This window comes from Anas platyrhynchos, chromosome 1, assembly GCF_047663525.1.
Source record: "Anas platyrhynchos isolate ZD024472 breed Pekin duck chromosome 1, IASCAAS_PekinDuck_T2T, whole genome shotgun sequence".
Classification (NCBI taxonomy): Eukaryota; Metazoa; Chordata; class Aves; order Anseriformes; family Anatidae; genus Anas; species Anas platyrhynchos.
This window is the reverse complement of record NC_092587.1, coordinates 98,513,439-98,531,166: the sequence shown is the minus strand read 5'-3', so window position 1 is coordinate 98,531,166 and position 17,728 is coordinate 98,513,439. Positions and strand designations below refer to the sequence as shown.

The 17,728-nt window shown below is 35.1% G+C and overlaps 1 protein-coding gene across 4 annotated transcripts in view; it reads left to right on the top strand.

Moving 5' to 3' along the window:
* CADM2 (cell adhesion molecule 2) overlaps window positions 1–17,728 on the top strand; it is a 655,415-nt gene that overhangs the window by 414,228 nt on the left and 223,459 nt on the right. For 2 of the 4 annotated variants that reach the window (XM_038185409.2, XM_038185399.2), the window contains exon 2: window positions 7,905–7,931. The exons of the other annotated variants lie outside the window; for them this stretch is intronic. In XM_038185409.2, the coding sequence (XP_038041337.1) occupies window positions 7,905–7,931 (27 nt within the window). The remainder of the gene's footprint in view (window positions 1–7,904; window positions 7,932–17,728) is intronic. 4 annotated transcript variants of the gene reach the window in all.

The window sequence follows — 17,728 nt, the reverse complement described above, 5'->3', positions numbered from 1 at the left end:
TTGAAAGTGAAATTTGTGTAATGTTTTATAGTAACTTAACTCATGGTGAAATTGCTTCCTTGCAACTTGCAATGCTAGTAGAAGTTATATGTCCAGTTGTGTTACAATATGCATAAAGTTAGCATTTGGGGACAGGCAAATCATGTTATCTAGATGCCTTTAGGGCATGATTATCATCTTCAAGTTTCACTATACAAGTAATGTGCTGTGTTATGTGTTTTTGACTGCTAATATGAGTCAGCTACAGCTGGAATCCTGAACTCTAGTGATGTCTATATTATACAATGCTTCTGCTAATCTCCATCATGCCAGTTTTAATGAGTATTGAGAACAAAATTACTATATTTATAGTCGCCTTTTCAGAAAGAAAATGGAGCTGCGTGTTCTTCAATATTTTGTGATTAGTATCACATAATAAAAGCCATTGCATGTGATAATCTAGTCTCAGTTTTAAAATATTTAAAGCATTTAGCATCATATTAGCAAGTTTGAAAGATGCTTGCAGTCCTTCTAGCTTTCCTGTTTCAGTTTATGAATTGCTTCTCATTATCTAGGTTCAGTAATTACTATTTTACCAATCTATTTTCTATTGGGCTGGAAAGGAAATATTCTGAACAGCAGAAAATACTTGTTCATTATTTGGCATTGAATTTTAGAGTGGTAGGGTGAGTGGAGAACCAAAATGCTGGAATATCTGCTCATTTTTCACGTTTGTTTTCAAAGTTTCACCACATAAAATATAATTTTATCTAGTTTCTAGGTTTGCCATGTTCTGTACAGAGAAGTATGCCTTAAAAGCAACTTCTCAAAACATTGCTGTTTCTCACAGAGCACAGTGAATAATACACTCCTGGCAGCTGCTCTGTTTTGATTTTCTGCTATTCATTTAATAACAGAAGAATTAAATGTTATTGCCAGAGATTGCTCAGTGTCATGCTTGTAGGTTTGTTAGATGCAGTGATATGCAGTAGTGTTTTGTCATTAGGGTCTGCACGATAGCTTATGAAGTTTTTTTATGTCTAGCTTGCCTACAGGTTAAAACTTAATGTGAGCTCCCATATTCAGAAAGGATGAAATAAATATATGAAACTGTGAATAAGTGAGTGTAGAACAACACTAAGAGGAGTACTAAGGGGTCATTGTGGTCTTGAACACAGCGTGCTGCTGTTCTGTTGGAATTCAGTGCTGCTTTGGAGTGCACAGCCAAAGAGGTAGGTGGAAGGCCTCACAAGTAATTATTGTACCTTGCACTAGTGCTACCAGCTTGATACCTTAACTGATTTTGGATCAGTGTAGGTAAATTGCTGAAAATATGAGGGGGCAGACAACAAAGAGAATTAAGAGGAAGCTGGAAACCATATAATAAGAAAGTGGAAGAACTTGATTCTTCAGTCATAGAAGAGAAATAACAAGTCTTCATACATACAAAACATTATATTAAAGAAATGCATGTTCCATTGCTGTTTATACTTAAGGAAGTTATGAAAAAGGTTAAGGAATTGGTTTGGACTTGATTCAAAGATCGAAGCCGAAATTCCTTTAAGTGGTATATTCTTTATTGCAGCGCTGGATGCACGGGGGATCTCTCCACCTATCGTGCATACCCAAAGCGGAAAGCAGTCTTGAATTTATACAATCAATCTATCAATATTCTACAAGCGCCTATACATATGCATTACCTATCCCCGCCTTCCCTCGCTTCTCATGCTAATTAGCCTTTTGGCACCTTGCGCCTGCGTAGAGCCTCCCAAGAATTGTGGGCAGGGGTCTTTGGGACGTGGGCAGGGGTCTCTGGGAGGAAGACCCCGAGTCTTCCTCACAGTGTACTTTTCACCTTTGGTCAGGAATCTGCTGAATTGGCATGTTTCTTAATTGCGAGAGCTGGTTGTTGCCAATTCTTCCGTTTGTTGTATCTTTATAATGAATTCCAATGTCCAGTTTTGAGATTTATAGTCCTTACGTTTGTTTCTCTGTCCGTCTGCCGCTTCCTTATCATGAGTTTCAGTGTCTTGTTTCGAGATATACAGTCCATGTGTGGGGATTGTCCTTGCCTCCCCAATACCTCCCCAATACCTCCCTAATCAGACTATGAAGGTTAATTTGTATGGTAGGAAAACAAGTTGCCACTGAGTAAGCTGTGCACTGTAACAGAGTACTTGGCGAGCTCTTGGAGTCTCTGTCACCAGAGATGTTAACAGCATGTTAGGCAGTCTGCTAGGAGCAGTCCAAACACAATTCATGCTTCTTCAAATGCAGGGATTGTAGTAGTTGATATTCATAACCCTTCTAAATTTGTGGGTTTGTCCCTATTTCAACTCTATCTTCTAGAACATGTTTTATATTCTAACAGGAAAAACAATTACAAATCACTATATTGATGTGTAATGCATATACATATACACATATACAATATGATGTATATATGTACACATCATATTACATGTGTAAATATATTTGTATATAGGTTTATATAATCTATATACATAATATATTTTTACATGGGTTTATATATTATGTTTATATAGGTTTTCTCTTAAACCACAAGAAAAACTTATTAAATTTTCAGAACAAGAATGGTTTTTATTTTTGTGAGATCCATTAATGAATTTAATACATTAAATATACCTTTTTCTGAGGGAAATTACCTGATGTTATCTTTGGAACTTGTGTTATTGACATGATGCAAAGACTGAATAAATAATAGAAGGTCACAAGGTCACATGTTTAAATTGCATGTAATTACATGTACATGGCTGCATAGATCTTTAATGGTTGTATACATAGAGATGAATATAGGATTATATGTATTCTGATTATATCTGCAAGTAACACTGAAGTTTTTGAAATCTCTGTGAGCAGAGTGTGCAGAACTTAAGTATAAAAAAGAACATTCACTATAAAATGCACGTGTAGTATCAATAAAGGCTATCAAATGTGAGATCAGAAAATTAGAAGAAATTTAGCTCTAAACCATGCTGCATTACAGCACATACCAGTATCTTTGCTTTGAACAGGTCTCTTACTCAGTTTGTGACAGCCTTTTGCATTATTCTCTTGAGAAAATGATCCCATTAAGCCTTCTGTCACACAGAGGAGCTTTTCCAGTTAAAGAAGCAGAGCTGACATTTAGGTGACCTAAATGACCACTGATTAATCTATCAGCTTATCCAAAGGGAAAAAAAATGCCATTGTTGTCATTATCATCATAGAGTTGAAGGACAATTCTAAACTAAGTAGTGTAAAAATTAGTCCTTTTCTTTCAGAAATTGGGAATGTGCTTCTTTTTTTTTTTCATACTTTTTTTTTTTTTTTGTTATTTTTAGTATTTCATCATTGCAAAAGACTTTAAGACTGGGGTAGATGTAGAAGTACAGGTGAATAAATGTCTGTTCCATAGCCTGCTGATGTCTTAATTTTTATTGAAGGTGAGAGAACATCCAGATTTGTTGGAACTGTAGGTTGCTGTATTCAGGACAAAATCAATGCAATGTGCTTTATGACTAGGACTTTAATCTTGTTTCTTTTCTTGCAAAGAGCTACTTAGACATTATAACATTTAGATATTATACTAATTTTTCCTCTAGCTGATTTCTTAATACATATAATAGATACATAAAATAAGAACAGGGCACTGGCCTCAAATATTTTTTTCTTCTAATTTTTCTGAAATAAAAGGTTAGATAGACTGGACATCTGGGAGAAATATTTTTCCCTTTTTTATTTTTATTGAGCTATTGAAGTAATTGGAAGGACGTCTTTTTTTTCTAAAGACAAAATCCCAAATCAAATAATAAATCACATATAAGAGAAAAATAAAATAAATGCTATATCAAATCTGTCTAAAAATGTCCACAAAATTGAACAGCATAGAGACAGCTGACAGTGGAAAAAATATTGAACAACTTGTAACCACCATTTATCAAAGAATGTAATTTAACAATTGTTGACGTACAGAAGCAAAGAGAAAGATATATCACAGAAAAATAAAACACACTGTTATTGATATTTGAGAGCAGGGTTATATTACGGTGTTTGAGAATAGAACCCAGCTTTTTACATACAGGCAATGATTTTTAAAAACATTGTTTCAGGAGTACAGTTACAGCAGAAATGCTTTTCTGTTTAAAGATGCCCTAAAATCTTATTTATGTGAAAATTAACTGTCATGGTTCAGGACTTGGTACAATTTTCATCCCCTTTCCTGATCTCTGAGTGAAATCTTCAGAGATCTCTGACCTTGAACTCTTGCTGTTCTCTGATTCTCTCACTCCTAGACCTTTCCCTAGTAGCCACAACCCTTTTGTTTTGCATATACCGTGACCAGAAGAGACTTACTTCCAAAAACAAAATATCCTTTAATCTTGATAAAACCAAAGTTTAATACAGTATATTTATTTTTTTTCTTGATATTACCTAGAAATCTAGTAGATCTGTCATGACTTTCAGCCTGGCTTTTGAGAATATGGACTGTCTTTCCTCTTGGTCTGGTTGTCTTCTCCAGTCCTTAAAAACTTCCATAAATTCTAATGAAAGTGGTTGTTCACATTTTCTATGGTATACTTCCCTATCCAGAATCAATTTCCTGAGAAAAGTAAGGCAGAGTAGTTTAAAGAAAAATGCCCTTAGAAATGTGTTCAGGTTTTTAAAGGAATCCGTGAACTTGGGGAAACATTTCAAGTAGTTTTCTTTCTTCTTTGTCTGTTTCCTGATTACCTTGCTAGTTTAGCCATATAAAGCAAATGCCATCCAAATAACATAAATTCCAGTTTTCAGGTTATATTGTACCTGTAAATAATTACTGGCCACCCGTGATCCATTTTAATTGTATTACAGAGTTTTAAAATTAAATTAGTATCCTGAAGTATCCTACTTCAAGAAGAAGGATGCTCGCTACCCTGAAAAGCTTGTTTAGTCATCAAGCAGGAAAGTCAAAGTGGAAACAAAGAATATTTCATCCCCGTTTTATAAGTGATTGTGTGAAATGCAGAGAAATAACTGACTTGCTGAGGATAGTCTGAAAGTGAATGTAGATATTACAACAGTAAAGTTATTTCTTGAAACCCATAGGTCTCTTATCACTGACTTCAGTGACATGAAAAGCTGAACTATCCCAGATCTGGTGCTCTAACTGAGACATCATCCTCCCTCTACTAATTTTCAGTGTTAGTGATGCTCATTAAAAACATTTATCTCTGCTTGTCTTCTCCTATGACCTTTCTTGTATTAATAAGGTGAAAAGATGGATAAACATTTCCAAACGTATAGTTTGCATATAGCATCTCTTTGTGCATAGTGACAAGAAAAATAAAGAGGGAAGAGAGAAGAAATATTTCACCTTTGGAAAAAGAAGAACCAGCATCAACGACAATAAGGAACAGGAACTTTCCCTTATGCTAGAAATATATATATAAAAAAATAAAATAAATAAATAAAAATGCTAGTGATGGAAACAGCTCCAACTATCTCCCTCCAGTAGGCAGAACTATATTTTGAAAGACAATTTTTAGCTAATTTGGCTGTTGTGCAGTTTGAACTTTACGAATTGACTTGTAATTGGACCATGCTGTCAATGGAAAAACTTACAAGTATCGAACATGACATTTTTAAGAAGGTTACTGTCATCCAGTCCTCTGTTAGTGAATATGCAGCAAGTTATAATTGGTCTAACAAGCTTAGTAACCTGACTTACTTCCAATTATAATGTGCATCCTCATTTACATCTTTTCTTTATTTACTGATACGTGGTAGGTAATAATTCTCTATCTAGTTCTCCTGCTTCAAAATAAAGCTATCTAATCATAAAATTGTTGGGTTCTTTTAATATGCATGTATATATGTACATATATCTATATAATTTGTGTATGACCATTATGTATGTGTATATATGTATATTTATTCTAAATGATTAAAATACATACATAATTTTAATTTATGTATTTGATGTATCTTTGTATTTTTTGAATAATTAGATATAAGTATAAAGTTACCTGTTGGTTTTAAACTACCTAGAGGGGGTTTCCTCCAGATCTTTGTTAGGCTTAAATCATGATTATGGCTTGAAGTAATAATGCCTTCATGTGGATATTATTGTCAGGACTGCAAAAGAAGGGGAAGGATAAGAAAATGAGCAGATTGATGAACTCTATGCATTTATTATCAACTTATACTTGCATGAGGGAGAAACTGCTCACTTACTATAAAATTAGAATAGCACCATTAATTTTGTTTATTACTCAAGTGATTTTTAGTGCATGTAAGATTTTTATTTTATTTTTTTAGGTATGTCTTGTTAAATAGTCTTATGGAAAGTTAACTGTAAGACTGTAGCTCTGCAGACATGTCTACATTTGTTGTACCTCCCCAAAGCGGAGCTGTTCCATGGAGTACTGTTGATTTCAGAAAAGACAGGATTTCTTTTATTTTGTTTTCATGGCCAGCATAACAATGATAATGCAGAATAGTTCTTTGGAAGTAGAGAGTGGGCTCAATGAAGAAAATTTGGAATCTAGAGAACTGACATTTTTGGATGCATTCATAAAGGTTTTGTTTTGGTTTATTTTTTCAAAAATTTCTACATTTATGGTAACTTGGCCTTCACTGCCATGCTCTCCTTACTTATCTTAGTAAGAACTGATTGGTGAAAAGTGGTCAAAAAAGTTGGAAGTGGAAGAAAGAAGGAAAAAAAAAAAAAAAGAATGTATAAGACCTACAGGGGTGAACAAAATGAGCAAAGAGAGCAGAAAGAGAGTGGTCTTTCTCCTTTTGCTCTGTGTTCTGATCACAAGTCTATCTGCCTTGGAATTGCCCATAGTCCCATTTTACAAGAAGGACTGGAGAAGAGGAATTAGGATTATTATTCCTTTTTTTTCTTTCTTTTTTTTTTTTTTTAAATGAATTCATTCAAGAGTACTTTCATGAAAAAGGTAGTTTTTTGTTTTTTTTTTTAACTACCTTGAAAAAAAAACCTACCTTTTTCATGAAAGTACTCTTGAATGAATTCATTTTCAGAGTGTACATGAGAATTTAAAGACTTATATATAGTATCTTTTTGTATAATTTATAGCTAACAGTGAATCTGTTTTCAGTTTGGGTTCTGCTTGTGTATCAGCAACGTTAGTCATGAGCCTCAGAAAACAGAAAAATATTCTTTTGATTTTGGAGACAAGAATAATGATAGTAGAACATTTTAAGTTCCTATCTTTGTTGTTATGACCATGTTGTATCTTTGCTGTTAGTAGCCGTGTTGCTTCAGGGGACACAAGAAAAGCTGTTTTGTCTGCCCTATTTTCTCTGAGTTGGAACGTTGATCACTGCTAAAATATTGTTTGCTCCCTTAGATTTGCATATTCATTAATGAGTGGATGTTTGCTCAGGGTGCAAGAACAATCTGAAGATATGCGCATCAATGAAGAAAAAACAGTGATATGGCATGTGAATAATTGGAGTAGCTGCAGTTTAACTGATGTTTTTTTTAATCAGCTTCACAGGAGATTTACGTTTCAAGAAATAGGAACAAAGGACTGATGTATGGTGTAGGTGCTTCAGAATGAGCTTTTAGCAAGGTGAATTGTGCTGTATGTTTTAGAATTCACAAATCTATGTACGTATGTTCTCACCTATTTGTGATTAATGGTACGTGATTTTTCTCCACTCATTGCCATGCTTCTTGAGTGTGTCTTGTAATATATTTTCTAAATGTATCAGTACAGGTCTTCTGAGAGAAGCATAGATCTGAACTATCTCATAGAACTGTACTGTCTCAAATAGGTTAAATAATCTTAGAAACAGCGTTTGTTAGTTTTGAATCAATAGCGATAAAGCTTCTGTGTATTCTTACTTACTCAAACTTCTATCTAATCTATCTTTGTTCTCTTCTTCTTGTGCAATCTTTTCCTTGCTTCCAGTGGCTGCTACAAAGAACAAAGTTAGAGGTGAGTTTCTGCTTGCACTCTTCAATTTGCATTGCATGGTTCTGCAGCCCACATATTATCTCAGTTTTTCTTTTCTGCGTCTCAAAACTGAGAAAGATATTTTTATATCTTATGGTATAATAGATAAGTCTTTTAAATTGTATAACTAAGTGCATACTATTACCACTGTTTATCAATTATCACTGTCTATTCATACTACATTTGGCTGGTCGCGTAAATGTAGGGGATTTTTAGGAAAAAGATAAAGCCAAGTGCATTTTAGTTCTGACTTGCATTATAGTAAGATAGGGAAACTGATGGTATTTTAATAGAAATATGGATATTACATACAATTGCTCATAAATATGTAAATGTAATTTATAATTTTTATCTCTAGACATAGTCATAAATATCTGAACAGACAACATAAATGAACATAAGTTTCTCCAAAACAGCCCCATCTTTTCACACTAGTATAAAATGATCATCACTGTTTCTGATGACATACCAATATATATAGAAGCATACTATAATCTTTATCAATATTTATGACTTCAAGCTCCCAAGGTAATTGTCACAAATCAGTGTGACAAAGAAATAAACCATTCAGAATTGATCATGTAAGGTCAATTGTGGAAAAAACATTTCCTGAATTTCAACAAAGCACTGATATAGTAAATATAACCTGAAGAGGTATTTCAGTGTGTATATACATGTAAGCATATATGTACATGTCTATATATGCATACATACATATGTATCTATAAACATATATTTTCAGAGCAAATCCTAAAAAGATAGATTTACAGAAATGTATCTAACTTTTCTGGTAGATAAAGATGAGCTTCTTGATAATCAAACATCAGATTTTAAGGGAAATATTTATGTTTGAATACTTGTAGTTCAGAATTTATGAACTCACATGTCTACAGTGTTCATTAAGTCCAGATATGTTCATTTCTTGCTTGAAGACATGGAACGATAATAATGAAAGAAAACATCTATGTCTAGTGGTGTTTATGCATTAGAGTAATGAAATAGCAATTAAAATAGAGCTCTCTTTTTTTAAACCTTTGCATGGCTCTCAGTAAAATCACGTTTGTTTGTGTTTTTTTGTTTGTTTGTTTGTTTTTTTTTCCCTCAAACTTTGCATGCTTTGGATGTCATGAGCAAGGGGAGAGGATAAAATAGAATTCATATATTTGTCTATGCATGGCATGAAGTTGTCTTTACTCTTTTCTAAAACTCTCACATACTCTTCTGTGACACTGTAACACTGGTCAGGAGTTTTAAGACATTGATAATGAATGAGAAAAATGAACAAAAACAAACAAAAAATGTCTTTAGAAGCAAACTTTCAGCACAAATAAACAAAATCTTATAAGTATTCAGCAATTACCTCATGTACCCATATAGTGCCATTCAAACAGAAACTGCCTTGGAGGCACAGGAATTAAAAAAAAATGAGTCAGAAGTACTCATGGACCCCACTCATCCATGGAGATTAACACACCCTTATTTCAGAAATGCGCATGCATATTGAATAAGCAACTGAAACTATATGTAGAAAATGGGTTTGACGCTGTAATAAGAGTAATTCTTGTAAACAGTAGCTGTGTGTTATCTTCAGAGTTCTCTTAATTCAATTGCTCAGTGCCTTCAGGAAGTTCTCAGCTTTTTCTTTGTTCCTCAACAGCCCTGTAGCGAAGGTACACAATATTCACGAAGAACTCAGTCCTGCAACAGTCATATATTTTACCCCAAAACATAGGACACACCTCTCAGTCTCCTGCATTGGAAGACATGAAGTAGCTGACCACTTAGTGCTTTTTCATCTTGCTCTGGCTAAGCAGTAAAAAAGGATCTGTTCCTGCCCCCTTTGAAGTGGAACACTTCACTGGCAGGCAGTTATCTAATACAGCATTGGAAATGGCAACTCAGAACTGAGGCAATGCTTCACTGCAGTAGGAGTTTCTCTTCTGGCATTTATCTCCCTGAAATCCAGTACTTTTATGTCTATGATCCTGTTTATGGGTCTTCATCCTTCCTTTCCAAAGTCTGGAATTTGTGCTGCGATTTTCACCAACGCAAAGTTTGCACTCATCCCCACCCTGAAATCTGAGGGCTCTGGAGCACTTTAGGAGATGATAGTACACAAACACTTGTCTTGAAATTTTGTTTGCATGAGTGAACTTCTGCTGGTCTCCTTTTTTTTTTTTTTTTTTTTTTTTATTGTTGTCCCTTTTAGCATTGTCTGTAAGCAGAACATCAGAGCCCTTGTTCTCAAACATTTTATTCAGTGTTCTCTCTGTTTTCTGAGACTTCTTGAAGACTGTTTTTTTTTAAGTGCTGTAAGACAGCTGTTGAACTCTCTGAGTCACCTTTACTTTGTGGCACAGAATCAGTTTAGGTTGGAAGGTCATCTGGCCTGCAGGTCATCTGGTCCAAGTGACCGTGTAAGTAAGGCCCATTTAGATCTGGTTGCTTAGAGCCTACCAGTCAAATTGAGGTATCTCAAAGATTTCTATGTCTTCAGGTTAGGAAATTTGGACTATCTTTATTTTATCATAGTTTTCTTATTTCCTTCTCATGCTTTCTATTACCTAAAAGATCCTGCATGAATGTTTGTGTTGGGCTTCAGAAGGTTAAGTACTTTAATTTTGCATGGAAGAAAGACTTGATTTGGACAGATGCTGCCACAGGACATCTCTGTTGTGGACAGGATACACTGAACTTTTCTTGTGACATGTTGAAAAAGTCTCATTCAGAAGGGTTTGAAAGAGTAAGGGGTAATTAAGTAGGAAGTGGACCATGCATAGCACTGAATTTGATGAAGCAGGGTACAAAATCTCCTGAAGAATCTCAGACTATCTGCCTAATTCAGTGCATGAATTCTTTAAGGTCTGTTCCTTAGTGCACCTGATCAGATTTGTTCAACATGAACTCTGTAAATGAGACTTTCCTCTATCAAAGCAACAATATTGAAGACTTCTTGACCTCCTAAGAAGCTGCATTTTTGACATTTTGGTGACAGAGTTGTTGCAGCTATCTTCTGGCAACAGTTAGCACTGTTTTGCAGGCTGGCTGGCCCTATCAGAGCTGCTAATGATGCGTCAGTTTTCAGTCCAGGTGAAAGAGAGAGGCCAAATGTCTTCATTCAAATGTAATTAGTTTAGGAATGGGATTCTGTGCTCCACATTTTTGCTTCTCAGCATCATAGACTCAGAATCAGCTGCTATTATAAGGCTATCTCTATAGCTGCCCCACTAACCTTATGCAGCTAGATATTTGATTTTATAATCCTTCCAAATTTAAATAGGAATTATTTGTGATGGTTCTTTTTTTTTTTTTTTTTTTTTTTTTTAATATTGGGAGTGGCATGGATGAGTGAAGCCAACCACTTGTTGCAGGAGGATAAGCAAGTCATCTAGAAAGATCGCTGTTGTCTGTCTCTTGAGAAATAAGACTTTCTTTCCTGTTTCTCAGAATCCTGAGACCCTCAGTTTAGAAATAGCAAATTTCTAAGAAGAGTTTCAAGCCCCAGGAAGACTGTTTGCAGAAAGGAAGGTGTAACTGCCTTCGCATTGCAAGATTTGTACTATCCAATTTTTAAAATCACAGTGAATTATCATCTATTTCTGCTATCCTCTTTTCCCTCATGGTAGCTGTGTATGTAGTTACATTTTTGGTTTTCTCCTGGAGAAGTCACGTTCATATAATAGTCCCACTGCTTCTCACAACAAAGTACTACCTACTCTCGGTATACATATATGTATATGCCTATATATACATAATGCTGTATTCTCTCTTCAAAATTGTTGTAAAAGCTGTACTTGAGTGGGTTCTAGTGTATGTCCTATTGATACCTCCAAAGTTTTCTTTTGTCTTAATGCTACCCTTTTAAGTATTGTAAATGCCTTTCACCCTATTTTACTTTCCTCAACAGTCTGGTATTAACAGTACTATTTTCCATAGCCTGATGCATATCCAAGGGATTTTCTCAGATGCATCTTTTTCTTGATTTGTATTGCATCTGTGTCCTAAAGAAATTCTCCTCAGTTTTGAGTTCCATAGAAGAGCACATATTCTTTGTCAGCTCTTCTACAAATGCAGAGGTATGTTGTTTCTTCTTTGCTTTTAAAATAGGAGACGAGTCAGAAACAAAATTAAATTTAGCTTCAACAGTGTTACTTAAAGAGTACATCTCAATTTCTAAGATAAATCATCATAGCAGTTGATACTGTGTCTAAATGTATCTTATCTAAGAGGTAAAGACTGTAGACTTTATTCTCTTGATTTATTTTGTTTGTTCTCATTATGCCAATGAAATTGGTATCAGCTTATTTGAAGTTTAAATCAAGAGGGACTGTGGCAAGAATGTTGGACAAATACACTCTTGTAGCACCTAAATGGATTTACATGATCTTTTACTTAGGAATCAATTTATTTCTCAAGGTCTTCATCAACGGTCAAATTCTGCCCAACCATCTCTTTGATTTTCTTACAGAGTATGATAAGATTTATTGCATTGCTCTATATTAATATTTGCTTTCTTGGTAAATAATAGGTTTAATTCATCTTGTTGTTTTGACTTAATTTATCCTGGTTTGTCTCATTTTTTGTTGACCGTAATTCCATGTATGGAATAGGTACGGTTTAGATTCTTACTTAAGTACATATAATTGGTCAAACGTATTTCTTATTAGAGGTAAAATTATCCTGAAATCAAGCAAGTAACACAACAGCTGTCCATGTTAGGAACAGGATGAAATACATGTGCATAAAGGAGACCCAAATACTACTATTTGTCTTATTTGAATTATCTTAATAAAATTCTAAGCTATTCAGTTATTAACATCAGTCAGGCAGTAGCTCTGTTGTAGCAGATTTTTTTTATTGAGGGATGGATAAATTTGGGTATCATCTGCATGACACATTGCACCATTATGTCAAAAAATACAAACTGGTAGAAGTGTATGGATGTTGAAAGCATGAATCCAATATAGAGCGTAGGGAAACTCCATAACTCATGGTAGTTGGAAAGAACATTTATTTATGGTTACAAACTTACACCATTGAGACATGTAGAAATGAAAACTTGTCAGATTCCACCTCTAATACAAGGTCATTACAAAAAACTTGCCAAGGCTGTCATAGTAGCATAGCATGATCTGAAGCTTACTGAAAATTTTCAGATTTTCTAAGGCTATTGAAATAAGAGCTTTCCCTTTCTAAAATCTTCTCCTGGTGTTTTTATTCAGAAGATAGTTTCACTTTCTAAAGGTAGAGTTTTCATATGTTAAAATAATGAAATCTCTTTTGATATTTGTAAATGATTGTACGTATGGGGGGAGACCAACAAGACTAATGAAGCCTTAATAACCATTCCTTTACTGACTCTTCTGTATTCCCTCCCTGGTAGTTTAGTCACTGCTTCCCGTACATAACCTCTGAGGTCCAGTGCTTTTCTGTACTGATTAAATCATGTCCAGTGGCTAAACCTGTAAGTTTCAAAGGTCTGGATTTCATTTCAAGGTCTGCCACAGTATTCCTTTGTGATTTCTCACAGCACTTAAGGCCAGAGTTTTCTCATATTCAGCAGTTCTGGTGGGGAGGGCAGTAGTGATGAAGACCAAAATTAGATGCTTGTCAGTGATGAGAGTGCATAAAATATATATATTTGAAAGTGCCCTTAAGAGTGCAGAAGGGCTCTCTAGGCCTGCATGAAACATACTGCTCCTTCTTTCTCACTTTGCTCTCAATATTTACACAAGAGCAAGTGAGCAAGTATCTGAGAGAGAAAATTAAGGTAGGTGGTTGTTTTTGTTTCCTTAGTGTTGCTTCATTTCCCCAGTTCTTGTTCTATTTCAGTGAAAAGAATATGAAATTTTCAATCTTATGGTTAGATTCTGAATATGTATATATATGTATTTTTTAATTCTCTTAAATGAAAAATTTCACATCAGATCAAGGTAATAGGTTATTTCACAGTTTCAATATACCATCAGGTAATATAAAACATTAGAATCTCAAAAATCATAAATATCTATTTCAGTGCATTGCATATGCTATCATATGCTATTTGTCAAAAGAGACTTGTAGGAGAGAGCAAATATTTGAGTTCTGAGGGTTTTTAGAAGATTCACAAAATAGTGTGGTTTTTTTTTTTGTTTTGTTTTGTTTTTTAAATCTCTAGCTGAGCCTCAGAGGAAGAAAGCTGGAATCATCATGATGATAATAGCTCTTCACAAAGTTGCTGACTCTTCTTTACCCTTTACAATTATACCTGGGAAATACTTGGCCCTAGCATCTGTAAGATCTTTCCAACATTAAGACAGCTGAGATTTCCACATAATATTGTGTACACACAGTCCAAATGCAAAGTACAAAGTCCATTGTAGTTCCAGCCAGAATTCTTCTGCCATTCAAGGTCTCTACTTGCTAAGGAAACCACTAAAATATGAATCGCCTTTTCCTTTCTCAGACTTATGGACTACATTAGCAGCACTGGAAAGAGCAATTACACAATCCTGTATGTCCTCTTTACTCCCTCTCATACATTTTATTTCAATATATTTTGCAAAATATATGTAAACAAAGCAGCTCTTTTGGCAATGTAGCATGCTTATGAAAATCGCAGGTCACAATGGAATAAAGCAGCTCTGGCAACACAGAAATAGCAAAGGGAAGTACAAAGCCTAGTGAAAAGAGATTGGTAGGGGCAGGCTGTTGCTGTTGACATGCCCTATTCATTTGAGAGACACCTTCCATGAGCCAGTATGTCAGTCATTTCTTGGCTAAATAGTTTAATACCCATTGTAGAAGAGTTTGGAATAGAGTAAGATAATATCTGTTTCCATTCTTGTGGAACGCAACACAATTATGAGAGAGTGACTATAGGGAGGATGTTTCCTTTTGAGGTGGACCCAGTTATCATGGACTAAAGCATTTTGTCATTTATTATTCCCCAGCTTTCAAATAAGTGATTCTTCCCTCCACAATGGTTAATACAAATTCCAATTGCTTTTTTCAATTTAAATGTCCTTGTTTGGTTGTTAAGTATTTGGGACTAGACTATCAAGAGAAGATTATTAGAAGAGCTTGCCATACTTGAGTAGAGCTCTGCAGAAAATTTAGATGATTTATTTGCCATCTAAATGCATCTGCTGTTGTATATGTAGCCATGATATTGACCATTGAGCCCTTATGGCTATCTCAAAAGAATTTTCATGGGCATGTTGCATTTCAGATATACAGTTATTGTAAATACCTGAGATGCAGTTGCATTTTGCTGTGTGCTGGCATGATTAAGTTACTTTTCAGATTCCAGCCAGATAAAACACTTCGCTTCAGAGTCTTGAATATACATTTAGACACAATTAAAAGGATGGATGCAGTGAGTACCCTAGGTCTGTTCAGTATATTGTTACATGCAGCGAGGTTAGTGACCATGATTTTCTAATGCTTGGTGGTTGGATGGCGCTGCTGCTCTGAAGCAGGTTGTGGACTTGCCTTTATCCCAGATATCTAGGTTTCTTGCACTTCTGTCAAGAGATTATCCCTGATAGAAAATAGGGATTCAATAATAATACCTAAATGCTGGAGAATTGGTGCATATACATCCCTCTGATCACTGATTTTTATTTCTCTATTGATAGTTCTAGATGCTTTTTAAAAGCACAGACTTTTCATCCAGACTTGACTTTGTTCCAATTTGCTTTCTTTTTAACTAAAGGCAGTGCAGGGGTTGCTTTTAAATGAAAAGGAAAGGGTTTGGATTTGTTTAGTTTTGGGGTGGTTTTTGTTTGCTTTCTTTCTCTCAAATGCATTTCCAAGACTTAGCTCCTTTCTCAAGATCTGCTTCTTAAATCTTTGGATGAGATTAGGTCTTCAGTGAATTTGTTTTCCTTTAATAGATGTTGGTCATTGAAACATGGTGTTTAATTGGTTGAGGATTTCCTATTATTGCTATCATTTGATGCTGTGTATTAAAACGAACTTGCTATGGTGGTTCAGGCATGTTAATACTAGGCATAGAAACAGATGAAAGGAAAGTAAAATTTCTGTGTGTCCTTTTTCTTTTATAGAGGATCTCTGTAAATTTTTCTAAGGTAGTGTTACAGTCTGCATTGCTCTGCCATTCTGTCAAGGGCTGGGAACTTCAGGGTTTTCCTCACTGTTTAACTAGATTATGGGCTGCATATAAGGAAAAAGTAGTGGAAAACACTTGAGCAGATTATTGCATAGGGATTTCTGTGCTGTTCATACACAACTACCTAAAAAATTTGGTCTCGTCAGAAACAGCCATGGGATTATTGATATGGATCTATTGTCCACGAGTTCCCATAGATCATTGGAAATATGCAGTGTTTGCTTACCATGTACGTTGTGTTGTTGATCCAGAATTAACATCTTCGCTCACTGCTCATCTGATTGCCGAATACCCAACTTGTTTTCCTTGAAGTCGATGAAATCAATTTAAACTTTTACAAAAGTAACTGACAGCATTGTATTACCTTACCTTAACAACAAATTTAAGTAGGAACCTAAGTCATCTATGTTTTGGAAACTTGGCTCCCAGAAAGCCGAGCAGGTGAACAGGCATGCTCCTGTTGTTCACAGGTTGCTATAGCCAAAAGTATGCTAGTAGCGGTACCCAAGGGAGGAGAAAATCTTCCTTTTTAGGAGCCAGATTCTATGAATTCAGGTCTGGAAGCTAAATATTTTAAAACACATGGCAAACACAAGGACAATCTCTCTGAAACTGATAGAAGATTTAGTGATAGCAAAGAAACACTGTAAATATTGGCTCTCTCATCTGTTATATCAACATGCTGTTCCTGGGCTCCCTAAAGAGCTACTAACAAACTAAAAGGCATAATTCCAATCTAACAACCTCCTAGTTCTGTTATCCAGTTTATAAAAATCATTAGAATGATGTAACACAACAGAAGGACTTCATAAGGAATTAAGCATGAGAATTAAGGTATACACAAACAATAAATAAATAAATGCAAAAGCTGTTGGAAAGGCAGGGAATTTGAAGGAGAGCAAGGGAATATTTCAGGATAGCTGCACGTCCTGTGGGTGCTGGCAGCAGTCTCCAGTAGAGAGAAGATCACCCAGACTTTACAGGTCCCAGTGTGTCTCACAGCTGTCAGTTTGCCAAATTCTGACTTTTTCTTCTGTAACTGTGTTGTGTTATATTATGTAAACACAGGTAAGACCGTAAACTCCTGATTTTCTATCAGTGCCTGTGAATGATATGATACATCCAATCCGTCTCCCACGGGCTTGCTTTTCATTTGTTAACTTTCGGTAAGAATACTGCAATCCTTTTTTATGAGAGGGGCAGCTCTTCTCTTTATGTGCTTTTTCTAGTAATTATTATTTCCATATGCATACATGATAAGTTCTGTGTCTGGTGCATCAGAAGTACTTAAAGAATTTATTATAGTTCGCATTAGCAACAATTCTGCATAACCATAGGTTTCACAAGATAGTAATTTCTGCTTTTCGTATGATGACTAGTAGCTGCTGTAAGTAGCTAACACAACGGAGTCTTGCCTTTTTCCTCCATGATACTTTACTGACCTCTCTCCAGCTTCTGGTTGTCTGTCATCTGCAATCACTTTGTGCCTTTGCTTAGTTTTCATTCAAAACTATTTGTTTTCATTTGTTTTGAGGAATAGTAATTATTGTATTTGTCACTGATGTCTGGAAATGTAAAGTATGTCGGCTAATGCTTCCCAAATAGCAGCTTCAAATGAAGGCAGAATATCAATCCCTGCATTGATGTCCATTTACATTTTAGGAAT